This window comes from Mandrillus leucophaeus, unplaced genomic scaffold, assembly GCF_000951045.1.
Source record: "Mandrillus leucophaeus isolate KB7577 unplaced genomic scaffold, Mleu.le_1.0 Scaffold878, whole genome shotgun sequence".
NCBI classification, from domain to species: Eukaryota; Metazoa; Chordata; class Mammalia; order Primates; family Cercopithecidae; genus Mandrillus; species Mandrillus leucophaeus.
This window is the reverse complement of record NW_012109563.1, coordinates 235,432-262,081: the sequence shown is the minus strand read 5'-3', so window position 1 is coordinate 262,081 and position 26,650 is coordinate 235,432. Positions and strand designations below refer to the sequence as shown.

At 40.3% G+C, this 26,650-nt stretch overlaps 1 protein-coding gene across 3 annotated transcripts in view; it reads left to right on the top strand.

The window, feature by feature from the left end:
* The window catches only part of PID1 (phosphotyrosine interaction domain containing 1), a 257,194-nt gene that overhangs the window by 38,486 nt on the left and 192,058 nt on the right, over window positions 1-26,650 (top strand). Inside the window, exon 2 of one of the 3 annotated variants that reach the window (XM_011969146.1) lies at window positions 4,075-4,181. The exons of the other annotated variants lie outside the window; for them this stretch is intronic. Within the exon in view, the coding sequence (XP_011824536.1) occupies window positions 4,167-4,181 (15 nt within the window). The 5' untranslated portion in view covers window positions 4,075-4,166. The remainder of the gene's footprint in view (window positions 1-4,074; window positions 4,182-26,650) is intronic. 3 annotated transcript variants of the gene reach the window in all.

The following is a 26,650-nucleotide window of genomic DNA, read 5'->3' as shown; positions in this document are numbered from 1 at the left end:
AGCCAAGAGGGACCTTCAAAGGGTGATTAAGTCATGAGGGCTCCTCCCCTCTTGAATGGAATGAAGAGCCTTATACAAGAAGCTTCACGCAGTGTTCAGCCTGCCCTTTAGCCTTCCACTGTGTGAGGACACAGCATTCCTTCCTTCCAGGGGCTGCAGCTCTCACAAGACAATCAAACAAGCCTGCACCTTGATCTTGGTCTTCCTAGCCTCCAGAACAGCGAGAAAATCAATTTCTTTTTTTTTTTTTTTTAATAAATTTTCTACTCTGTGGTATTTTGTTATAGCAGCCAAATGAGATTAAGCCAAGGAGGTTAAAGAAGAATAGTGGGAAGTAGGTTTTGTAAAATGCCATCACACATCTGGACTATTGAGACACCTCCATGGCAACATGAATGACAGAAACCTGATTATGGGAGAGAACTGACCAAAGTTTGGGAACTCCAGCAAAGCTGAGAGAGTGTTCTTCGGTTCTTCTGAAGTAGCTCCGAGTGACTCCAAGACCACACACATTTGGTTTTAGCCTTGAGTCTGTTACTTTATCAGTGGAGTGACCTTGGACAGGTGTCTCAGAGTGCCTGGGCTCTATCGTCGTCACCTGTAAAATGGGGCTCATAAAACTTGCCTTTTAGGGAGAGCACAGATACTAAGTAAGTGGGAGACTGTTTCTGTGACATAGTCATGTGATGGTAGACTCCCAGAATGACTTTATATGCAAAGGGATCTGCTTCAAAGGGGATGGGGCATTTGACTGTGAAAATTACTATAGAAGGCCAAATGTGGTGCTTGGATGAATTCCCCATAGACTAAAGGGACAGCTTGGGGTTGAGTTCACTGGATGAGGGGCTGTGTGCTTTACTTGACTAGACCTAATCTGCACCTGAGTTGACCTCATGGGTTGCATTGGCTGCTAGTGAGCTGTGAGTGTTTTCTGAGATCCTGGTGGCCTCTAATCCCATTTCCAGGTGGACAGAGGCGGGCTGAGGCACAGATGTGTTGGCCACTGTTCCTGGCCCTGGACGGTTAGGCTTCCACAGGGACATTGGCTGGGGCGAGAACTTAGCAGCTCATGTGGCTGTGGTTGCTTCATGGCTGGACATGCCTTACCATTAAAAAGGTAAGAGGAGTTGACTGATTTCCATAATTTTCTTAGGAGGTATTGAGGAAACGTTTACATTTAATAAACATTGCTTAGTGTTACCTGTAACAAAGAAACAAATCAAGAGAAATGAGTAGTATGTTTAAATCAAGAGAAATGAGTAGTATATTTTATATACTTATATTGTATATTTTATATTGTGTTTATACACACACAAGTATATACACTCTATAAACATTATATACATACGTGTGTGTGTATAAAATATGTCCCTTTGGCAATCATATTGTGCTGTATTTTGAAAAGTAGACTGTGATTTGATATGTAAAATGAAAAAACTAACTTCTGTTTCATTCCCAGTAACTCCGACAAACCTTCACAAGCAGATACTACAAAGACCCAAAGGCGGCAGTAAATTCCTCTTGTTGATTTAAATCCCATTAGGGTCCACACTTGTGTAACAAATGTAGAAAATCCTATAGCTGACAAAGCAGACGACTTAAGGGGGCTTTATACCAAAGAGGCTTATAGGAGTTATTCACAGAAGAACTTCCAATTGTAAAAGAGATAAACAAGCTTTGGATCTGAGTGGTGTTTAATCTGAGTGTGCATAAGGGCCAAGAAGGGCTCATATTGCAAAACTTACCAAAGAATCTCAGCACTTTAAAACCCTAGTGGTTCTGGCTTCACTGACCAAAGTTTATTATTCTAGTCAGTCAGTCTCTCTCTCTCTTCTTTCTTTCTGATGGTGAAGTGCAATATGGTATCCACTTTTGGCACCAAATTACAGTCCTGAACACCTTTAATTTACCCATGAATACAACTAGAACCTTCTTGACAACATATTAGAAACAATTACTCTCTTTTAGATTGGCACCCTTTCCCAGGCCAAGGTTAAACATTGCAATTAGAGAAGTGTGTAAGCGATGGATTAAAATGTCAGGAAAAATATCAAACTGGGACAGTTGTTTTACTTCATAAAGTCTTAGCAGAGCTCTCTCCCAGCATGCCTTGTGTCTTTGTAAAAGTCTTAATACGGACCATATGTGTAAATAGAAGAACTAAATAAAGCTTAATAGATCACCTGAGTCAAGTTATTGAATAAAACATCTGCTCTAAAACCAAGTTCAAATGTGCTCTCTGTAGAATCAGCATGTGATGATGTAGGGTACATGAAGCAAAGAGGAATTCTTACTTTCAAAATTTTGTAGGTGAAACCCAGCTACACCAGGAAAAGGGCGCATATGGGAGAAGATGGGTGGGAGATGAGAGAGCCATCTGAAAGCCTGTGGATTTCTGACATTTGAGTTGTCTGTATGGTGGGACATTTTGATATAAGGAAAATTATATAACAGTGTTCAAAATCACAATTAACATTGCTTCATTTCTATTTTTTTGAGACAGGGTCTCATTCTGTTGTCCAGGCTGGAGTGCAGTAGTGCAATAACAGCTCACTGCAGCCTCAACCTCCTGGGCTCAGGTGATCCTCCTACCTCAGCCTTCCAGGTAGCTGGAACTACAGCCATGCACCACCAAACCTGGCTAATTTTTCATGTTTTTTTTTTTTTTTTTTTTTTGTAGAGATGGGGTTTCATCTTGTTGCCCAGGCTTATCTTGAACTCCTGGAACATTGCTTTTAAACATTTTCTTTTTCGGGGGCAATGCAAAAACATCCAATTACAATCCAATTATAAGTTGGAGTAAAAATAAGCATGATGCATGGCATCAAAAAATGCAGTGCAGTGTAGAGTTTGGGAGGCCACAGTAGCTTCAAGGTGAGGTTGCTGGCAACGTTCCAAGAGAAGGTGGACCGCTGGAGGAAGTGTGTGCTCCAGAGCAAAGGGTGGGCATTATTGCTGGTCATTCATTTCTTCATTCATTTACTCACAAATTGTTACTCAGCTCCCACTAAAAGTCACAGTTTTTACTACACACATAGACTTAGTGATGGCTCCAGGCTATCCTAGATGACATTGGTACTAGATTGAAAAGGGAAGTCAGCAGACTGTGTCTTCTTTATCCAATTTGATGAGACTCCAAGCCACAGCCTTCCATATCTCAAAGGCATTTCTTTGAGATAAGGTGTATTTCTCACACCAAGTCATGTAGAGAACCAACAAGGAATATGTTCTCTCCTCAAGGAGAATTGTATTTTTCACAGGCTTCAAAACTCCTGTTTTGCTTAAGCTAGAAGTATCTCTTATGGTGGGATTTTAGGAACAAATGGTGTTTTTGTGGATAAAAGGATATTTTCATTAACTTCTAGTATCATTTCAGGAAAACAGCTACCAACATGGTTTTAGCAGATACCTTTTTGTTTAAATCTGAAAGAGTGTTAAATTATCTATCCACATGTGTTTCTGGATGTTTATAAACTACAATATATACCCACAAAAGGAGGATGTGCGCATTAAAAAACACATTTAAAGCAGAAAATTTATCCATACACTCACATCCAAAGCTATTTGTTAAAACTCTTCGGTATATTGCCATTCAACCTATAATTTCTCACCATGCTTTAAAAAATATAAATTTATGTATTTGCAGTATATATATTTACACACACACGTATTACATAATGGTAAAATCAACCAAATTCTTTTTGTGATTATGTTATCTGCTTACATATATGTGAGGCTTGACATGAAAGTAAATATAAATATAGATTGTTGTTACCAGTTGGATTGCTCTAGATGTAATGATTATCTTTGATTTTAGGATAGTTACAGAACTTCCCTTTTGTGGATTAACAATTGTAACAGGAAAATGACTGCTCCTAATAGAAACCCTTCTCATAGTCATATAAACAAGTAGGGATACAAGTTCTCATTTAATGAAAAGTAGAGAAGAACAATTGCTTGTATCGGTTTTATTTGCTCCACAAAGATTCTATGAAAATTGCAGGCTCTTTCTCTTGATTCTCTTGGATTTGGTGTGTTGACCATTATTCTTATGCCTTTGCCTTTTGGTTGCAGGATGGCTGCTGCAACTCCAATCATAATACATTTGTCCCTCAGTATCACTGGGGAATCGATTCAGGACCTCTTGTGGATACTAAAATCTACAGATGGTCAAGGCCCTGGTATAAAATGGCATGGTATTTGCATACAACCAATGCACACCCTTCTGTATACTTTCCATCATCTCTAGATTACTTATAATACCTAATATAGTGTAAATGCTACATAAATCATTGTTACACTGTGTTGGTTGGGAGATAATGACAAGAAAAAAGTCCATACCTGTTCAGTACAGGTGCAGTTTTTTCCCCAATACTTTTGATCTGTGGTTGCATGAATGCACTGATGCAGAACCCACAGGTACAGAGGGCCAACTATATTTATGTTTAGGGAATGAAGAAAGAGCAAGGTGCAGTACCCTTATGAGGGAAATAAAACTTTCTCCAGGAGGTCCCAGTAGAATTCTATCTGCACCTATTTGATGGTGGGCTTGCCAGAGTTGTATGGCAAGCTTACCAAGCCTCTTGAGCATTTCCAGCCTCTGAAGAGGAAGGCTGAGGTTAAGGGAATGGATAATTGCTACCCCTGAATGGTCTGTACCTTTAGTAAATTGTGATAGCTGGTACTAATCTGCTGTCATTGGAAATAGTTGAGATGCATAGACATAAGTAATTTGACCCAATGCTGTCCATTAGAACTATCTGTGATGATGAAAATGTTCAATAATCTGCACTGTTCAATATGGTGGCCACTGGCCATAGGTGACTAACGAGCACTTGAAAGGTGCCTATTGGGACTGAAGTGCAGATTTTAAAATTTAGTTTTAGTAAATTTAAATTGAAGTAGTCATATATTGCAAGGCTAGTGGCTATCATACTGGGCAACGCAAATTTGAGCATCTGAGTTATTGAGGAGAGTAAGGTTGACATTTGGGAGGTCCAGTCCTTTTATGATTATCTTGCTAAAAAATCAAAATATCAAAATGTTATTTCCTCATGCATATGTGTTTAGTTTGCATTTGTTTGTTTTTGCTTCACAAAGTCAACCAGAAGAGCAATTTCTCTGCCTAAACACAGATTTCTTGAAAATTTTGCGTGGGGATTGCACTTTTATAGTTATGAAAATTTGACACTACAGAATTTTTAAAAAAAATTCTAAACACCCCATTTGCTTTCACAGTGCTATTTCAGTGGCAGTAGAACAAAATGATTTTTAAAGGGGGTCATCTAACAGTTTACCTCCTTTCTGTCTGCTGTTGTATAAACTGTAAATGCATTTTTCCATCATGAAATGGTTCAATCTCTGAAATGTGTGAGTTTATTTTGGATTTAATTTTATTTCTGGCAAATTTCATGAGAAAGAAATATCAGAGGAGATCAGGGAACTTTCAGTATCATGAGTCCTTCCAAGCTCTGATTTCCTCGTACACTTGGGTGTTGGTGAACATTCTGGCAGTGCTCTTTGGCCAAAGCTCTGATGGAATGAACATGGCCAAGCTGGAAGAGTACAGATCTCAAATGTGCTAATAGGAAACATCACTGGAGCTTGGAAGTCCAGCATCTTGGGTGGTGTCCCATGGGTTTGGGAGGTGTCATCCTGGGCTAAGTTTTGTCAGGAGATATGACATCAACAAGTCAATTTATCTTCCAGTTAGAATGTTCATTTTACTGTTGGGTTCAACAACATCTTTTGCTTTATGTGATATTCAGAACAAAAGCCATGAAATGCTCTAATGGGAAATTCTGTACCTTTAAAAGCAACTGTTAAGCCAATTCTGGAAAGTTGGGAAGTGTGAGAAGTGCTTACTTTTGGACTGGGCCACAAATGTAGGTAGGTTGTGGATACTGCCGCCTATGTCAGACTCACACTACTCAATGAACCCTGAAGGGTTGGCTCACGAATTAAAACAAGAACGAAGATTTGCATCAACATCCTGTCTGGAAACAGATGACATACTCAGAGATCAACTGAGGTGACTTTAAGAGGAGACTATTTACAGATGTGTGGATAGGATTAAGGGAATTAATAGGAGATAATAAAGCACTGAAGGCCAGCATAAATGGGATGTTCTTATGGTGTCTCATTGGTATAGTTTGCCTATGTCCCCAACCAGATGTCATCTTGAACTGTAGTTCCCATAATCCCCATGTGTTCTGGGGTGGACCCAGTGGGAGATAGTTGAATTGTGGGGCTGGTTACCTCCATGCTGTTCTCATGATAGTGAGTTAGTTCTCATGAGATCTGATGGTTTTATAGGGAACTTTTCCCTCTTGGCTCTCATTCCTCTCCTTGCTGTTGCCACGTGAAGAAGGACCTGTTTACTTCCCCTGCCACCATGATTGTAAGTTTTCTGAGGCCTCCCCAGACATACTGAACTGTGAGTTAATGAATCCTCTTTCCTTTGTAAATTACTCAGTCCCATGTATGTCTTTCTTAGCAGCATGGGAAGGGACTAATCCACGCATCCTGAAAAGGGTTCAGTAGAGCCCTGGTTTTGGAAGAGAGGCCACCGAACAGGAGCTATGTCCCTGGGTGCAGGAGAAGCATCCAAGTGAACACACCCTGGCCCTGGAGGAAGGGTGGGAGAATAAATAACACCCTTATGTCTTTGTGCAGTTGCTTCTTTGTTCTTCCCATGTCTCCTATTGTCTGGCACCTCTCAGAAGCCTGAGAGCAAGTGAAGAATGCAATCCATAGAGGATGGAGAATGACCCTTGAGGGTCAAGGAGAATAACCCACGCATTACTGTAATTTATCCAGTGCTGCTCTGTGGGTACAGGCTGCTAAATACTTCCATACACATTAGCTAATTTCATTCCCACTACAATCTCCCATTTTACTAATGAGAAAACTGAAGCTCAGGGAAGTTATGCAAATTTCCTAGAATCTAGCAGCTGGTTAATGATCAAGTCAGTAGCCTGAACTTTCCTCACACTCCCAGTCCAAACTCTTACCTTTATGCTATGAGAAGGATGTGGAGATTTATCAGAAGTAGAAGGAATATAGAAACCAACCTTATGGTATCAATTATAATCATAGTAATAGGAAGAATACCCCTGCCTGACATTTCAGAGAAATTGTCTCACTTGAATCTCACAATATTTTTGGGAGTTAAAAAGGTTAGGTATTGTTAACTTTACCTTACAGATGAAAAATAGCAAAGGTTCAGGCCAAATGACTTGCACAAAACGGTATCTCGGGGCTGGCATTTGAATATAGTTTTTTTTTTTTTTTTTTTTTTTTTTTTTTAATTCTGAATCCATCAGTCAGTCAAGTATACCACATTGCTAATTAGAAAATGCTGGCAGCAGGACAGTTTAATTAAATTAAGCCAAACCCCAAAACCAAATGGAAAACAAAAGGCATGTTTTGTAGATATTCTAGTGGAGTACTAATATCTGTTTTACCTTATGGATCGCTATTTTTAATTTTGTCCATTTTGAAAAGCCTACCAACAATGATGTTCCATTGTAAAAGTAGTGAATAAACAATAGATGACTCAAAAATAAGAGGAAGGAAAATATTTGAATACGTGGGTAGCAATTTCTTAAAAAAGTTAATTAAAAATTTATATAATATACCAAATACCAGAATTAATTCCAGATACAGAGTTAAATATAAATGCTTAATAGATGGAGAGACACCCAAAAAATAATGTGAAGGAAAGAGCCGACGTTGTTTGGTCTGTGTTTCCTGGACACCAGTTGCAGTGTAGGGGCTGAGAAAGAGTTTTCTTTTCCTCTGGTAGATACCCAGTAATGGAATTGCTGGGTTGAATGGTAGTTCTAGTTTTAGTTCTTTGAGGAATCTCCAAACTGCTTTCCACAGGGGCTGAACTAATTTACATTCCCAACAACAGCATATAAACATTCCCCTTTCTTTGCATCATTGCCAACATTGGTTATTTTTTGACTTTTTAATAATAGCTATTCTGACCTTGGAATACTACATAGCCATACAAATGAATGAAATAATGTCCTTTGAAGCAACGTGGATGCAGCTGGAAGCCATTATCCTCAGTGAATTAATGCAGAAACAGAAAATCAAATACCACCTATTATCACTTATAAATGGGAACTAAATAATGGGTACACATGGACATAAAGGTGGAAACAGTAGACACTGGGGTCTCCAAAAGCCAGGAGGGAGGAAGAGGATCAGGAGTTGAAAAACTGCCGATTGGGTACTATGTCCACTATTTGGGCGATGTGTCCGATAGAAACCCAAAGCTCAGCATTACGCAATATATCCTTGTAACAAACCTGCATAGGTATCCCCCGAATCTAAAGTAAAAGAAAAATAGAAAGTGTTTTTCCATCTGACACTTGCCACAGTTTTAGCTGGAGGTTACTGTCAGCTTCACAGATGAGAAAACCAAGGTGCAGAAGCCTGTCTAGAGCCCCATGGCAGACAGTGTTGTAGCCCAGTAGGAGCCTTCACTGTTCTCACTCCAGACTCCACATAGCTAACCACCCTGTGCTCTTAGAATAATTTCCATCCTGACTGTTAGAATACAGTGAAGGAAGAAATTAGCACTTTGTTTTGCAGACTTGTTAGATTTCTATAAGGTGCACAATAGTGTAGCTGAAAGCAAATAATAGAAGACACTGGGAAAATATTTGCATTGAATATGACAGTCAAAGGGTTAAATTTTGTAACAAAGGTTTTAACCAATGCATTTATCAACACATGTTGATAAATGGATAAAAGGATGTGAATAAACATTAGAATATGCTTAGTAAACACATTTGAAAAAATTAAGCTTCTTAATAAAAGAAATGCAGATTAAAATAATAATGAGATAGCATTTTGCATATTTCAAATGAGTAATTGTGGGGTTTTTTGGTTGTTTTTTAGGCTAATACTAGGGAAATTACTAGGCCCTTGGTATGGTGGCAATGGAATTTGAACAGTCACTTTGGAAAAGCAATTTGGCAGCAATTATAAGGAATCATAAAATTTCTACATACTTTGACCTAGCCATCCCACTCCTGGGAATTTGTCCTGAGGCAATTATTAAAAAGACAGCGAAAGCCATGTGTAGGAAAAAGTTAACTGCAATAATATTTATGATAGTGAAAATTGGAAGTCACCTAAAGGTCTCATAACAGGAACTGATTTGGTAAATTATGGGTCTGTGTATTAGGGTTCTCCAGAGAAACAGAACCAATAGGGTACACACACGTGTGTATGTGTGTGTGTGAAGAGACTTTTTAAAATTAGGAATTGGCTTATGTGATTTTGGAGGCTGAGAAATCCAGATCCAGGAGAGCTGATGGTGTAGGTTCCTTAGAAGTCCTAATTGGAAGTCAGGAGAAGACTGATGTCTTAGTTCAAAGACAGTCAGGTGGAGAGAGTCATTCTTTCATACTCAACCTTGCATTCTATTCAGGCCTTCAGCAGGTTGGATGAGGTTTGTGTACCCTGGGGAGGACAACCCGCTTACTCAATTTTGCTGACTCTATTATTAGTCTCATCTAGAAGCACCCTCATAGACACCTGGAAGAATAATGTTTAACCAAACATCTGGGCACCCTGTGGTCCAGTCAAGTTGACACATAGAATTAACTCTCACAGTCTGTATAACCATCAAATTAATTATAAAAGCCATATAGTAGTATGAAATACTAAACGATGTCAATTGAAAAAGGGAAGAAAAACTATATTTATACTATGCTTTTAATTGCAAAAATGTCCACATGTAGATTAGTATTAAGTACAGAAACTAAAAATAACAATAGTGACCGTAACAGGATGGGGAAGTTATGGCTCATGCAGACCCGTGAACACATGGGCTTTTTGTGGCACTGGCACATGGTTCAAGGTAAGTGGAGTTCTGGGTGCATGAAGGGGAGTGTTCCAAGATCAGATTGAGTAGAAGTTAGAGCTAAGTAAGGAAAATTGTTTGATATCATCCTAAAGAGTTTGAACTTTGTTCTTATAGACATTGGAAAGCCAATGAACATGTTATAAGTAAATTTATATATGGGGAATTCTGACAGCACTGAAGGCTTCTGAGTGGGAGAGGGGTGCTTTGGAGAACTTTGTAATACTCTAGGCAGGAGGTGAGAGCCTCAACTAGTAATGGCAGTGTGGTCATGGAGAGGAGTAGAGTTGCTTGACAGGAATGTCAGAGGCGGAGATACCCGGCATTTGCCAAGTGCTCAGATGTGGACATGTGGGAAAGGAAGGAGGGAAGCAGGACTGCCACTCTTTTGGCTTGGATGAATGTGGTTAAGAGGAATGGGGAGGGAAGCAACATGCCAGGTTCCATGTTGAGTTTACTGATAGTCAGGTCATCAAGAGGCATCCTGTGTTTCTTCCACGAGACAGTTGGAATATGGATCTTTTCCTTGGGAGAGAGGGAATGGTGGTGGAACTTGAGCATGATTATTTGTGGCCATAGGTGAAATTGGGAGAGCGTGGGATGCCTAGGGAAACTGAATATCAGGAGGAAAGAAGACGGCTGAGGGCAGAACCCTGGGGAATTCTAAGGTTTAAAGATGGAAGGTGGCATTGATGAACAGCTGGGGAAGGAGTAGTTTGAGGTAGATGTGCAGATGGAATGAAGCGAAGGTCTCAAGAAGAGGGAGTAGATGGTGGAGCCAAAGAGGGCTGCAGATTTAGAAGGCTAAAGTCTCTTAGGTGGCCTTTGGATAGCCTGTTGTACCTTGGACCCTGCAGGTTACAGTGGATTATGGAGTGGGGACAGAAGTGGAGGAAGGAACCAGAGAACATGGAGTGAGAAGGTAAAGGAAAGTGATGCAGTAGATACATGGCTCTAAAGTACTCAGGACTTTCAGAGGCTTAAGCATATAGGGTGACCAACTGTCCCACTTTGCCTGATACTAAGGGCGTTCCCTGGTTGTGGAATTGCATTCCCCAAATTAGGAAGGTCTTGGGCATACTGAGACAAGTTGGCCACCATACTTAAAAGTATGTAAGCTAACGTATCTGTTCTCTAAGGGATTAGAGCTGGATGGGGATTCCAGATGTATGTATGTGAAGCAGTTAAATACCAATACAAGGGGGCAAGTCTGCACCGATCGGGCAATTCAGTGGGACAGAAAGTTTGGGAATGTTTTTGAAAATATTTATGAGTTAAAGCAATTTGGTGAAATTTTGGGAAAAATGAGCTGAGTTTTTTTGTTTTTAATTCTTTTTTTTCACTAAAATATCAAGACAGAGTAGCACAATAAAACTGTAGCGAATAAAGCACTGGTATAAACATTGTCAGTTTTAAGCTAAATAGCTTCCTTATTGAGTTTTCTAATTACTGTTTGATTTATTTAGTTTTAATTTTACTCCAAAGGGAATAAAAACTTGTAACAACACCTCATTAATTTGCATTAATGGGGAGGTGGAGTGCTATTTGATACGGGCAAACACTGAGTTTACAGAAATTCAATGCTAATAGCCCCTCCATCCTAGAAAAGACCCAAGTTGTGCAGTGGGGCCGACTGAACTCATAGAATCACCTCCTTGTTTGCCAGGCTGGGCCCTGCCTGCCGCCATCCCTGGGTGTTGGAGTTCCCACCCCTAGTTCAGTTTCCTGGCACAGGCTCCCAATCGCATTGCCTATTGGTTCACTGGAGAGCATGGGCCACTGGAGTCTTGGCGTCCAACCCATGTGGGCTTGGGGCCAACTTCGGGCTCTCTGTGACTCATTTTCCTCATCAGTTGTACAGTCCTTTTGTGAGAATTAAAAGCAATGTTTGTGCAGTAAGGATGCCCCTCCATCTGGGGCTCTCTCACCTGGCTGCTTGCCACTTGCTAGTTCTAGACAAGTCACCCAACATTTCCATGCCTCAGTTTTCTCTGTAAATGAGATTTAAAGTGTCATGGGAGCCTGGGCAACATAGTAAGACCCTGTGTATACAAAAAAATAAGAAAATAAATGGGCATGGTGGAGTGTACCTGTGGTCCTGGCTACTTGGGAGGCTGAGGTGAGAGGATCACTCTAGCTTGGGAGATCAAGTCTGCAGTGAGCCGCAGCTATGACACTGCATTCCAGCCTGAGTGACAGAATGTGGCCTTGAATCAAGAAAAAGTCCCCAAAACTAAAGGACAAATGGTGTCATGGAATTTACAGTCAATCACATATATAGAGTGCTTAGCTCAGTGTTCCCACATGTTTATTCTTAGTCCCTCTTTAACCATTTACTAGCTATGTGACCTTAGACATGTGTCTTTCTTTCTCTTTATTTCCTTATCTACAACAATGACAAAAAATAAATAAAAGAGGGCTTGACCAGACACAGTGGCTCATGCTTGTAATCCCAGTGCTTTGAGAGGTCCAGGCGGGAGGATCATTTGAGGCCAGTAGAACTTATCGAGACTCTGTCTCTATGAAAAGTTAAAAAAATTAGCCAGGTGTGGTGGTGTACACCTGTAGTCCTCCTAACACTTGGGAGGCTGAGGTGGGAGGATCACTTGAGCCTAGGAGTTTGAAGCTGCAATGAGCTATGATTGTGCCACTGCATTCCAGCCTGGGCAACAAAGTGAGGCTGATATGGTTTGGCTGTGGCCCCACCCAAATCTCATTTTGAACTGTTATTCCCATAATCCCCACATTTTGTGGGAGGGACCCAGTGGGAGGTGATTGAATCATGGGGGCGATTCCCCCATGCTGCTGTTCTTGTGATAGTTCTCACAACATCTGATGGTTTTATAAGGGGCTTCCCCCGACTTCTCTCTGCACTTCTTCTTGCTGTTGCTATGTGAAGGACGTGTTTGCTGCCCCTTTTGCTATGCTTGTAAGTTTCCTGAGGCATCTCCAGCCCTGTGGAACTGTGAGTCAGTTAAATCTCTTTCCTTTATAAAATACCCAGCCTCGGGTGTATCTTTATTAGCAGTGTGAGAATGGACTAATACAGAGACCCTGTCTCTAAAAAATAAATAAGTAAGTAAATAAATTAATTAAAAGGGCCTGAACTAGGTAATTTGTAGAGTCTTGCCCAGTTTTTGAACATTGTGTTTTCTGTACCATCAACTGAAGCTTGGGCTGAGGGTTAATAAATGTGTATTACTGTGGTGGCTTGAGAGACTGGCTTCAGGAGAAGATTTCAGTTTAGCATATCCTGACCTTTGAAAGTGACAATTTAGTTGAGGACAAAAGACTTCAAGAGGGTCTACAAAGAAAGGAGTATGGATCGAGATTAGTCTGTTTTTATGCAGATCCATGCAGAGGGTTTCTGTTGAGTAAATCAATAAATTGGGCAGAGTGTGGGCTTGTTTGCCTGCATCCCTGCTACTTGTCTTCTCTTTGTTACCGTAGCTCCTTCTTTCCCACTCTGCAGTCTGGCCTGTGTCTTTGGACTTTGGTCATCAGTCCACTCCTTCTTTCTTCCCTAAATCCCAGGGCTCCTAACCTGGCCTCTGTATATGGGATCTGCTTTCAGACTGAGCTCATACACTTTCTCTCAAATGCTGGACATCCTACCTATTTGCTTACCTGTCCTCTGAGACCTGTATGCACCATCCTGCCTTTGGGTGACATTTCTATCCTCCAGGTAATTGCTGACCCTGGTTTTGGCCTCTATCCTGCCTTGTGCTGTTGCTGGCAAAGCTTCAGCTTGGTTCCATTATTGATTTCTGCAGCGTGTGCAGGAAGAGTTACTCTGTGATTACGACTTGTGCAACTCGACAGTATATGGACAGGGGTTGAATGGGCACAAAATTTGTCAGTCATTTTTTTTTCTATATTTCTTTTATTGTCATGCCTTTTTTTCCTCAGGAAACAAAATTGTAGAGAAGTTATTTCAAGTGATAAAAATTCATGAATCTCTACAAGCCTATGTCGTGAACTTTTGTATTAGTTCATGTCGAATCATTTCAATCCACTGCTATATTCCAGGCACTCTCACAAGCCCCCTTTGGTCCATTGAAAAGGAATTAGTACTTTAGTGGAGGATAAAAATAATAACTGGTTAATGAAAGTAAAGGACTATTACAGAGATAGATATATACAAAGATTTTGGGCTGCACAGATGAGGAAACACTCAATTGTCTGGAATTAGGCTTGGGGAGTATTCCCAGCAGAAGTGACCATTAGGCTGAATCTTAGAGGTCATTATAGGTGGAGATGGAGAACACAGTATAGTGAAAGGCTCGGAGGAATGAAGTATGTGTTAGAAATGGACTGGTTTGGGGTAGTTGGAGGGTGCATGAGGAGAAGATTAAGCAAGAAAGGTAGAACTAGGACCATGTTTAGACCTACCTTGGAATGCTATGAGAAGCAGATTGTCTGGTGGTGATAGGGAATTCTTACAAAATCAGAATGCATTGACTCTAAGTTAGTGACTTTTTTACCATGAGGAACTTGGGAAATAATGATTGTTCATTTCACATTGAGTATCTCTGCATTATTTGAAGCTTTTGGAGATCTTCTTTATAGGACTAGTGATTCTGGCTCCTCTTTGTAAATTACCAGTTATACATTGACCTTCTCCAACCAGCCCTGCGTTTGAGCTGGGTCTCATGTTTTCTGTGGCATCCTCTCTGTCTGCAGGTGGAGCCACATGCTCCTCTCCCACCCTCCATCTCTCTCCGTTCTCTCATCCCAAGTGAGATTAGCAAATCTTGTTTACTTCACAGCCAGGGCCAAGGAGAGGCTTTGAATGAATAATTTCTGACTGTATTTCTTCTTGATGCTGTTTTCTCTCCAGAAAGGCACTATCATTAATTAAAGCAAAGTAAACAAAGTAAATCCTAAGCAGCTGAGCTTCATATTTTAAAAGACCCATAAACCTCATCAGCATAAAATAAATTAAGTTTGGAGCTTACCAAGTGCACACTTTCATTTTGATGGAGTGTTTCACGCTCTGGATAGAATCTTCTGAAGTCATCCAGAGCTCAGACAGGGCTCCCTGTAGATCCTGGACAAAAATGGGCTCTGTCTCCATTTGGCTGCTCCAGCAAGGAGGCTAATGGAAAGTAAAGGACACTGGTAGCCGATTCCAGCAGCCTTGAATGTGGACCTCTGGGCCATGGTTGTATAGTGGTTTTATCTACTTATCTATTTAAAAGTGCTTGAGATGTGTACATTTCACTGTGTAAATTATACCCCCAATAAAATTCTAAGTAAACAAAAACAGTTATCTGCTTATTTAAGAAATCTTCTTTCTCCTTTGCTTTTTTTTTAAAAAAAAATATATATGTATATATAAAATGAGAGTTCTAAAACGCCTTTTTCAGGAGAGAATTTTGAAAATTAAAAGGACAGTGACAGTAACAATATCATTTGCAGCTCTGGGACAGTCACTTTTTTGTATTAGTTTTCTCTTTTGAAAGTGGCATGCCAGGTTCTTGGTTTTGTTCACGGATTTTGTTTCTGGTTTATTTCCTCCTCATATGAGAAGCATACTTAAGAAATACTTTGTAAAAACCTGTATAGTTTTTTTTTTAAATTTTTTACTTTTTAAGAGCTTGATAACTTGAGGATTACTCACATTTTTTAAAAAGGTTAAAACCTAAGGCCCCGATCTACCAACTCTAGCATCTGCATCATTTTTCTGCTCTTTTCTCTGAGACATGGTCATTTAGCTGCTGGTCTTCATGGTGATAGTGTATTCTTCTTCCTGTGAGTCCTTACCTATGAAGGTTTCTCATCCCACTGTTTTGGAAAGGAAAACCATCAGAACACCTGAGACAATGAGGCTGGATACTGGAGGTGAGAAACAGACTGTCAGTATCAAGCTCTGAACTGGGAGGAGAAGCCTTCCAATGAATCTGAGCGTCCACTTCTCCTCCACAGCTGCTGATGCACTTGCCCCCTGGGCATGTTGAGGGGGACCACGTGGCAAGCATCATAGTTGATGTTAGCTATTTTAAAAAGCTGTCTTTGTAGTTCATTCTTCCACTGCCTAGGAGTCTGCCAGTGGAGTCACAAGGCCAAGTATTGACGGCTTCACCTTCCGAGAGCCTTCTTAAAGTTGAGTGTCTGGCTATCAAGCCAGAAAGGAGATGGGTCACTGAGGGGGACATCCTCTTCCACAGGAAAAATGAGGTTTTGCTGGACTCCTCATGGCATTCAGTGATTTCCAGACCACACTCTGCAGAGGTGATTCTGCTGTCTCACAAAGGATTTTGATTTTGATTATGTTTTTAAAGTATCTTTTCATTAGTTGGAAACCGTAATACAAGGAAGCACAAATGGTTGGCTGTGTTATGCATTACATTTTAACAGGTTGGTTGGTAAACCACCAGTATATTAATTGGAGATCATGGGTATGAATTTAATTCTTTTATTCACTTTATTCTGATTTTATCATAAAATTTCTCTACCATATCTGTGTACATATTTGAACTTATGATAAAACGTGTTCCCGATTAGATGCTAACGCTGTTCGTTTTAGGAGTCAAGCCTACACCTGTCTATACATACCCTTTTCATGGGAACTCCCCATTGTGGTACATTTCAGTGCTCAGTTGAGTGTAGGAACGCCCAGGTGCCCCTGGTTGGTCCCTGCTCTGCTCATGGTCAAGTGGAATTGTGAGAATAAAGAAACACGCTGCAACCTAGTGTATTTTCAGTGAGTATGTGAAACTTTAAGGCAGAACTACCCTGAACAGCACCAAAAGATAAATGAATAAATGATACATTGAGGAAAATGTATTGCAAGACATTTGACTAACAAAGGTACTATTCTCTTAATATGCCACATGCTTTCACAATCAATATGAAAAAGACAAGCAACCCAGTAGAAAAATGGGCAAAAGACTCAAATAGAGCCACAGGAAGTACCGATTTTCAATAAACATGCCTAAAAGTGTTCAGCCTCATTCAGTTAATAAACTGTAAAATATAACAATGGTTAGAGTTCCCTTGCCCACCACTCCCCTCTGCTGCAGACCCAACTATCGTGTCAGGCAAGTAGCAGTTAAAAAGTGGGATAAAGCCCATGCTGTTGGATGAGGGATGATAGGTGCTTTCCTATATTGTTATTTGCAGAAGTGCTAATTTTTCTAAATATCCATATATGATTAGTAAAATTGTATCATGATTTGTTACAACACTATTGAGCCTGAGGAAAGGAGAGAGAGAGAAAGGGGAGCTATGCTGTTAGGGGGAAATGTTGGATATATAGTAAAAATAAAAAGTAAGCTGTAAAATAGTACATATGGTATGATCACTTTTATGTGTGTGTGTGTGTGTGTGTGTGTGTGTGTATATCTGTATAAAAAACGAAAGAAGAGGCTGGGACCGGTGGCTCACGCCTGTAATCCCAGCACTTTGGTAGGCTGAGGCGAGTGGATTACGAGGTCAGGAGATTGTAGCCATCCTGGCTAACAAGGTGAAACCCTGTCTCTACTAAAAATACAAAAAGAAATTAGCTGGGCCTGGTGGCGGGTGCCTGTAGTCCCAATTACTCGGGTGGCTGAGGCAGGAGAATGGCATGAACCCAGGAGACGGAGCTTGTAGTGAGCTGAGATGGCGCCACTGCACTCCAGCCTTCCACAGCCTGGGTGACAGAGTGAGACTCCATCTCAAAAAAAAAAAAAAAAAAAAGAAAGAAGAGTCTTCCTGTGCTTACAAATATACTGAAATTTCTGGAGTGAGATGTAAAACAAAAACAAAGGCAAAATAAAACAAGTCAACAACAGAAAACCCTGCTGATGGTGGTAGACTTTGGGGTTTCACACTGATATTTAGCGTGTAAATATCAATCTTTTATATTTCATTATATGTTCTTCAATATCACTTCAATTTCATTTTTTACAGTAAACAGGTAGATCTTTAGTGATAAGAAAACTAATTAATAAAACAGTGCTTGATTCTTTCTCAATCATTCTCTAATAATGTCCTAATCTTCCCTCATATCTGATTCTAGAATCCTGTTTTTTCAAATCCAGATACTTGTAGATTTGTTTTTAATTGATGAAGTCTTCAGTATCTTTAGGATCTACTTCTTAAGTCGGTATATTTTGGCTGACTTGCCTTGAAAGCTCACTGGACCCTCAGCAGCAGGGAAGGGCAGGGTGGAAGAACACCACGCTTACTCCGGATGAGGGATCCTCTGCTCCGGTCTCTCGGTCAAGAGCAGTGGTTAGGAAAATACCCCCCAGTGAGACAACTTGGGTTTAGATCTTTGCTCTACCACTTGCTAGAGTTATGCTGTTGGGCAAGTTACTTTCTCAGCCTCTGTTCCACACTATAAAACAGGACTACTGATAATGTTAACCACACAAAATGGTATGAATGAAAAGTTATGCTACTAACAAACATTACTTAGAAGGGAATCTGGAACGCAGTCTCGATTATATTGGATGTGGTCACTCTTTCATTTCTGTTTGTTTATAGACATGCCCGCCTCTGCTCCGTCTTTCAGTTTCCTTACCTGTTATTAAAGAGAGCTAAATGAGATACCGTGGAAGGTCTTCTTCATGTTCAAAGTGTAATGATGTAATATTTGTATTTCCGATGCACTCCAAATTAAATTCTGTATAGTTTAAGATTATGTAGAGTTGTTTGTGGTATTTGATTGTGAATTTACTGCTTCATTTTTTTTTTAATCAAGGGTCCTTTGGTAGCTTAAATGAAGACAACATGTTGCATGATTTCTGGGTTCTTTTCTCATTGACAGAAATTATATACATCTGTACCAAGTCAATGTCACATGTCTGTTGTGCTGGGAATAGAAGGAAGATATAATGTTTACCTTTGAGAGGCACAGGGGTATATGACTTAAAGAATTTTGGGAAAGGGACTGATCATAAGATGGACTGTTTTGGTCAACATGTTATTGACTGAGAAACTGATTGGAAGAACTGTGAGCAATTTGCTGTTCTTGTAAGGAACCCTAGGGTTTAGAATATGGAAACTACCCTTCCCTGAATCAATGCTTGCTCTAGCTTTCTGGATTCTAGGTTTTGCCTTTGTATTTGACTCACATACTCTGAATTTAGTTTTTCTGATTGGAAAAAGCCAACCTTGGATGCAGACGAATGATGTAGACAGATGCATCCTTGAAAGAAATGGCACTCAAAATGGCTGGAGAGCCTGGTGCGGTTGAATGAGGATTATGGTTGGATGGTGAATTGGAGGTGGAGGGCCAGGGGGTGGGCTGCCCACTGTGTGCTGGGCTCTCTGCTCTGCCTGTTTATCTAACTCAATTCTCATGAATGATCCTAGAAGTTGGACATTTTACTGGTGACAAATGGAGGCTTAGAGGGTTTAATTTCCCCATCTGAAGCTTTACGGTAGTAAGTCACAGAACCTGGATTGGAGTCCAGGCCTGACTTGCTCCTTAACTCCTACATTTTTCTCGCTACCTCTGGTCTCCTTGCTTAAATTTGTTTTATTTCACGAATCACAGAGTATATTTTTAACCCCTTCCTCTGGGCATCATTAATTTGTGTTAGTCGCAAAGGGGATTCAATTTGAGAGTAAGTTTGAGGAACTAGCTCGGGGTCACGGGATGAGGATGGGGTGAGAGGGTCTACGTCAGGTGGGTCAGCCGGGATGTGTGGGACAGGAGAATGGCTGGAATCTGGGGGTGGGAGCTCCTGCGTTCTAAATTTGTCTCTTCCACCTGCCTTGCTGTGCTTCGAGTTCAGTCATGAATCCTCAATTTTCTCACATGTGAAATGGGGACAATATTACTTTATTATCTACCTATTATCACCTAATGGGAGTATCTGTGCACCTCTCAACCACATTCTAAACCTTCAGATAACAGGGTTGAGCACAAGGCCCAGTCTTTGTTAAATAAACCTTTTGTTATATCTTTGTGCCCTACTCCTATGAGCATTTTTAACGTAGAAATGACAATCTAAAATAGGACATCAGAGAGGACACTTCTCCAAATCCAACTCCCCTTTCAGCTCTAGATAGAACACAGAGTCCTGCTTCACACTTGCATTCATTTCTTAGTGACATTCTCATGGGAGTTTCCTGTTCCTGCTGTAGGGGAACCTGGGTTGTGTTTCTTTTGACAGAATAGGGAAAAATGAAGACATTGTGCAACATGTGGCAGCTGTAACATCTCTCTGTGATGAATTACTACTTACTCTTGGTGAACTTCAATAAGTTGTCCTCTGAAAGGGAATTCTAAATTTCTCCAGAAGAAACTTTTAGACACCTGATTCGAGGGCATTGAGGAAAATTGTATTTTAAGCCTGACTTAGGAAAAAAAATAGGCAGAACCCTCAAACGGGTGTTTCTCCTTTGTCCTCCCCTCTCCCTCCAAAAATGCAAATTCGAAGAAAAAGAGACCATGATAAAGACCTAACTTTACAAACACACTGAGTAGGTCTGGAATTGTTTTACATTAAACCAGTCTGATGCCGTCTATGTTTGTGCAACTGTAATGTTAAAACTGATTTTAGAAGAATGACTTTGAGATCAACTGAGATTCTGATTTACTGGAGAAAGCTGCAGTTAGTTACTTTCAGAATTGTGTCCAGCCTTACGTTGAGTAAGAGATTCAGTCGAGAACATGCAATTTTCTTAAAGTTCTGATTAATTGGAATTTTCTAATATATTGTCCCAAACATTTCGCTGCATGCTGCTGTTGGAAGGGATGTGTGTAGCTGCGTCGTGACGCTTTCTTTCCCAGAAACTTTCTTTTCTGACAACCTCACTTATCCAGAACACAACCAGAGTCTGGCAATAGTGGGAAAGAAAGTCCTCTGGAACTCAGACAGCTGCCACAAAGCCCATGCATCACATTCTGTAGAAGAGATAGATAGAGCGCTCACATGTGGACATTAGAAAGAGAATGTGGTGCTTTTATGGCTAAAGGCAGAGTATATACATTTCTCAATATCCTGGAGAGCATTTCTCCATTTTAGCCCGGTAACAAAATTTATGTTCAAATGGGTAAGAAATATGACCAATAAACAGCTAAATTTTACTCGTGTAGTCTGTTTAAGAAAACCACAAGCATGCAAGTAAAGATTTTTCAGTCATCACTGTCGATTTAAGACTTGGCATTGGGAGAGATCAGCTTTGCATTTAGACTACTGTCCCCAGAACAGTTACTGTTCAAAATGTTGAATGAACAAGTAAGTGAAAGACAGAAGGGATATGCGCATTAGATTGTGTGGGACGCCCATGTCTCAGCAGCCTGCACAAAATAGGTGTTACTGTAATTTTGAATCAAGTAAATGCTCCTTTGCTCAATTCTGATTTGTGTTCAACCTGTTTCCACTAAACCAACCTCTCCTATTTGTTTACATATTTCTTTGTATAATCTCTTTTATATCATCATTTCACTGTCCCCAGGTTGCTCTCCTTTTCTCACTTTTGGGGACAGAATACAACATTGCCACAATAAATACTTCTTCATTGTAAGGCAGCTTTGTTTGGAAAGGGGCTTTAGGAAACCAGTAGTTGATGCAGTTTTTAGCGCTGACTGTCTGAAGCCACAGAAAGCTTGATTAAATTTTAATTAAAGTATACCTTATTAAAACCTATTGACTCAAAATAAATGGAAAAAGTGATAATCATCCTTAACTGTTTTTGCCAAGCTTTCACCAAGCTTTCCCCAAGCTTTTAGGTGTCCCCCCTGGAGGGGACCGCTGCTGCTGGCAGATACCAGAGCTTGCCTGGAAAGATAGAGCTTTTTTCCTGAACTGCCAGAGTTCACTGCCGGCTTGTAGCACCGTATGGGCACATTGCATTCACTCATTTTCCTATGTGCTCAACAAAATACCTGTACATAAAGAATTTATAAGATGAAAAGCTACGTTGTTTGAATTTTATCTTTACTTATGTAGCAAAAGATGCTGAGAAAAGTGACTTGAAGTCTTCTGACTTTTCCCTTCTAGGTTTTTCTTTTCTTTTCTCTTCTTTTTTTTTTTTTTTTTTAGATGGAGTCTCACTCAGTCACCCAGGCTGGAGTGCAGTGGCACGATCTCCGCTCACTGCAAGCTCCGCCTCCCGGGTTCACGCCATTCTCCTGCCTCAGCCTCCCGAGTAGCTGGGACTATAGGTACCTGCCACCACGCCCGACTAATTTTTTTGTATTTTTAGTAGAGACGGGGTTTCACTGTGTTAGCCAGGATGGTCTCGATCTCCTGACCTGATGATCCACCCGCCTCGGCCTCCCAAAGTGCTGGGATTACAGGCGTGAGCCACTGAGCCCGGCCTTCCTTTCTAGGTTTTTGTGTCACCTCCTTGCTTCCTGTTTGGAATGGATCCTGCCCCTCCCCTTTACATATTTTACCTTTTTTTTTTTTTTTTTTAAAGTTCAAGTAGTCACTGTCTGATACTAAACCATCTCAGAGGTCATGTCAAGAGAAAGAAAAGTTAATAAACAAACATTTAGGGAAGCGGGCTTTATAAAAAGTAATTACCTTGTTCTTGGGAGATATTTTATGGTTTGAAAAAAGGTGATTATGGTGAGGATTTTCAAAATGTATGTTCATTTTCCTTGGTAATAACCTTTCCTTGATAGAGCTGTCATGGTAGCCTGCTATCAGTCTGATCCTAGGTGCTTGAATTTTGAATGCTCTGGAGGCTCAGAATTTCTGCCCTTAAGCAATTGACAAATAAAAATGAATCTGAATAGGCATGGAGGACCTATTATACTTAGAATTAAAAATAAACTTATCTAGGAGACGAAAATGAATAGCATTCCACTTACATTTGAAGTAAGGACATCTCAAGGATGATGAAGGATTACTATTTTTCAAAGCCAAAGGATTCCAGGCTAGGTTGCAGTAATTAATAGGACCTAATACATGAAGTGGACAAAACATGATCAATGTTTAATTTCCAGGTCCTCATTCAAAGTTGTATTCCTGGACAATTGGTTGGCTCTCTTCCATGTGGTGATTCAGGGACCCAGGCCTCTTCCTCACTGTAGTTGCACTGCCCCTGTGGCCTCATTTACTGCACCTGGTTGGCACAAGTGGAAAGGTAGCATGAAGAGGCACAGCTACTTCCTTGAAGATTTTGCTCATAAGAGGCAGATGTTCTTTCTGCTCACATTCCATTGGCTAGAACTCAGTCATCAGTTCATACCTAATTACAAAGTAGATGGAGAAATGTGGGCCAGATGAGTGCCCACAAAAAGAAGCAGACTCTGGTGACCAGCCAGCATCCCAGCCATGGAAACTATGTAGGTGAGGGTTTGCAAGTGGTTGACCCACAACCCACATTTGCCCTGCTGGTGTAGTTCCTTTGGCCAGCACAGTGCTTATAGAATTTTTACATTGTAGCAAGCACCAAAAGATCAGAACATTTTGCATAAGATGTGGCCCTCTCAGGTGTGGCCTTTTTTGAAACCTTTGACAGTCTGACAGTGTTAATTCTACATTTCTTTTTTTTCTTTCTTTTTTTTTTTTTTGCTGGCACCAAGTGAGACTTTATTTTTAGTTTAATCAGAACTCAAAAAGAATTAAGTGAAAGAGGAGTGACTTGTTCTTAACTGAGTTAGTTTTTGTTTGTTTGTTTTTCGAGACAGAGTCTCGCACTATTGTCTAGGCTGGAGTGCAGTGGTGTGATCTCAGCTCACTGCAATCTCTGCCTCCCAGGTTCAAGCGATTCTCCTGCCTCAGCCTCCAAGTAACTGGGATTACAGGCGCCTGCCACCATGCCCGACTAATTTTTTGTACTTTTAGTAGAGACAGGGTTTCACTATGTTGGCCAGGCTGGTCTTGGATGCTTGACCTCGTGATCCACCCACCTGGGCCTCCCAAAGTGCTAGGATTACAGTCGTGAGCCACTGCACCCAGCCAATCCCACATTTCTATTTGCTAAAATTGAACAGCAACTCTACCTTCAAAGGGAGCATGCACTTCTTTTGTTTGCCACAGTTCTGGCTACTTCCTGTCATCCCCCATTCTTACTCTCCAGCCATGAAAGCCAAGTATCACTTGCCATTTATCATCTTACACCAGGGCTATTCTCTAATTTTCACTAACTGTGCAACTCCAGGATTGGAAACCAGAGCACTGATTAATACCCTTTCTGTCCCTTTCCCTGTCCCTCTCCCTCTTCCTGTTTCTCCTCCTGCCTCCTACTTCCCTTTCTCATTATACAACAGAAGTTAAGGGACACATTTTGCTTTGAAACTGAGGATGAATAAATAATAGTTGGGTTAGTTAAGAAATATTTCAGTTAGTTTATATAATTACAAATGCTACTGGAAGGAAAGAAGACAAAGAGGAAGTCAGGGAGGGAGAGCAGAAAGGAAGGAGGAGAATGAAGGAAACAGTGAAGGGAATGCTTCTATGCTTTTGAGAAAAGCTCCTAGATCTCTGCATAAAAATGTAACTATCTTTTGCATGAATATGTTTCATAACCCCTATTCTCTTTGATTTATAATTTATAATTGCAAATGGGATCTTTATCCTCTAAAACAAAAGGACAGGGATATGTGTTTCTTTTTGAGACAATTGTTACTTGGATTCCATACCTATCCAAGGTAAACCAGACGGGAAGTGGTAAAAGACGCAAGGTAAAGTGGTGATCTAAGAAAAAAATATTTTCCTTCTGATTGAGAAGGCTGTTCATAGTGATTAATGAAGTCACTGCACTAGCTATGCACTGAGTTGGTTGTCAGGTAGTGACTGGGCACTGGCTCTTCTATTTTGCAAGGAAGTATCAGAGAAAGCCAGGGTCTGGAGGCAACCAGAAATGGACTCATTCATTGACCTGGTAGGAAGAGTCAATGAAGCCATCTCCTTTACAACCCAGAGGCCTGGGAAAAGCAAGCTGATTATTTGTGGTGATTAAAAGAGAAAAACAAATCAGGAACTGGAGCTTGCAATTGCTTTGGATCCAGTTATTGCTTGAGTTGTAAAATGGAGGATACATTCAGGGAAAGCAGTATCTCCAGCTAAGGGGTGTCACTGAGTTAATCCTCTCATCCTGTGTATAGGGGTCTCAGTGGCAACACAGTGTTAGCCTTTTGCCATTTACCAAGCCCTGTTGTCAGAGCCCCATTGCAGTAGGTGGTTGGGCATCACTATTGTCATGGGCATCATTGTGCTCAAGGCATCTGAGGCTCTAAAGGTGAAGGCAGTGTTTTCAATCCTTGCTAAGGAGGCATTTAAAAACATGGATTCTAAACTGAAATCTCAAGCCTGTTGTATGAGAATTACAGGGTGGCAGACAGAAGAATCTGAATTTTTGTTAAGTAATCATTACACAGGCAACTTGATGTGGGTCTGACTGTCTGCATCCGAGAACCACCAGCTGAGTGACTGCCTACAGATAAATAGGTAAGAAGGAGCAGAGCAACAATTCAAACCTAGCTGACTCTTTTACGTCAGATTGAGGTTGTCCTACGTGATCCAAGCTGTGCTCCTAATGTTGGATAACAAAGAAAGCAAGAGAAGAAACTCCTATTTGTTGAGGGCCTGTGGTGCTAAGGCACTTTTTGCATGTTTTATTTCATCCTGTGCTAATACTGTGTGGTGAGTATTTTCAATTCCCATTTTACAGATCAAGGTACTGAGGCTAAGAGAAGTTCAGTCCCATACTTATGGCCTCATGGTTTTATTTTATGGAAGGCTAGAATAAGATTGAAATCCAGACCCTTAGTAGGGTGCTTTTTCCCTACACCAATGTTATGCAAGTATTCCTCTAGATTTTTGCGTTCTCATTCTTACTCTAAATGACTTCTGTAAAACTTGACTTTAAAATTTATGCGTATTGATGAAATTAATAATTATATTAGTAGTAGAGAAAGCAAAATTGAACAGAAGAGGAGGCTTCCATTTTATACTTATAGAGAGCCAAGCTATTGGTCTAATAAGTCATATTCAAAACTTAGTCATCTCCCACCTTGCTTGTCAAAGTGTAGTCCCAGGAGAGCAGAATTTGCATCACCTGGGAGCCTGATAGAAATATAAGCTATTCAGTGTCGCCCCAGACCTACTGACCCAGAATCTGCATTCTAACAAAATCCCTCAGTGATTCCTATGCACATAAAGTTTGAGAAGCACTGTTCTACCCAATAGCTGTTAGAAGCCAGATATCTTACAGAGAAATAAATAGGCTCTTGGTGTTGTCCCTGCCAATGCAAATATATGAAGTGCTGGTTGACAGAGCATGAGCCTTGGCTTCAGCCCAGCAGATGGTTTGTAGATAGAACTATGAGTACCAATATATAAAATAAAATGTTTGAGTTGGTCGCTTTTGTGGAGTTGTTAGTATATTTATTTAACGTATGATGTCACGGTTAAAGAGCTAGAATTGGGTCTGTTTAGCTTAGAACATAAAAACACACAGCAAATCCTTCTTATGTATGGGTGCTTAGCCAGTGTGTTTTGATCATGAAGAGGTTTCTTGTTCAAGCTCAGTGGGGAGAATTTATAAACTGAATTTAAGGGTCTTGTCAGGCCATAGAGTCTATTTCACTTAAATGAGTTTCTTATTTTCTTATACCTTGTTTATTGTTTCTCTGTCATTCATATTCCTTTTGCTGATAACTCTTGGGCAGAATATTTCAATATTCAATGAACATTGAAATGCTAAAAAAACAAAAAAAAACAAAAAAAAAACCCATCCATTGGTCTTGATAGTTGCTAGGATCTTTGGGGTTTTTTTTTTTTTTTTTTTTTTTTTTTTATACAAGGGTTTTTTTTTTTTTTTTTTGTTAGGCAATAATTATTGATTTGCTTTTGTGAGGAATGT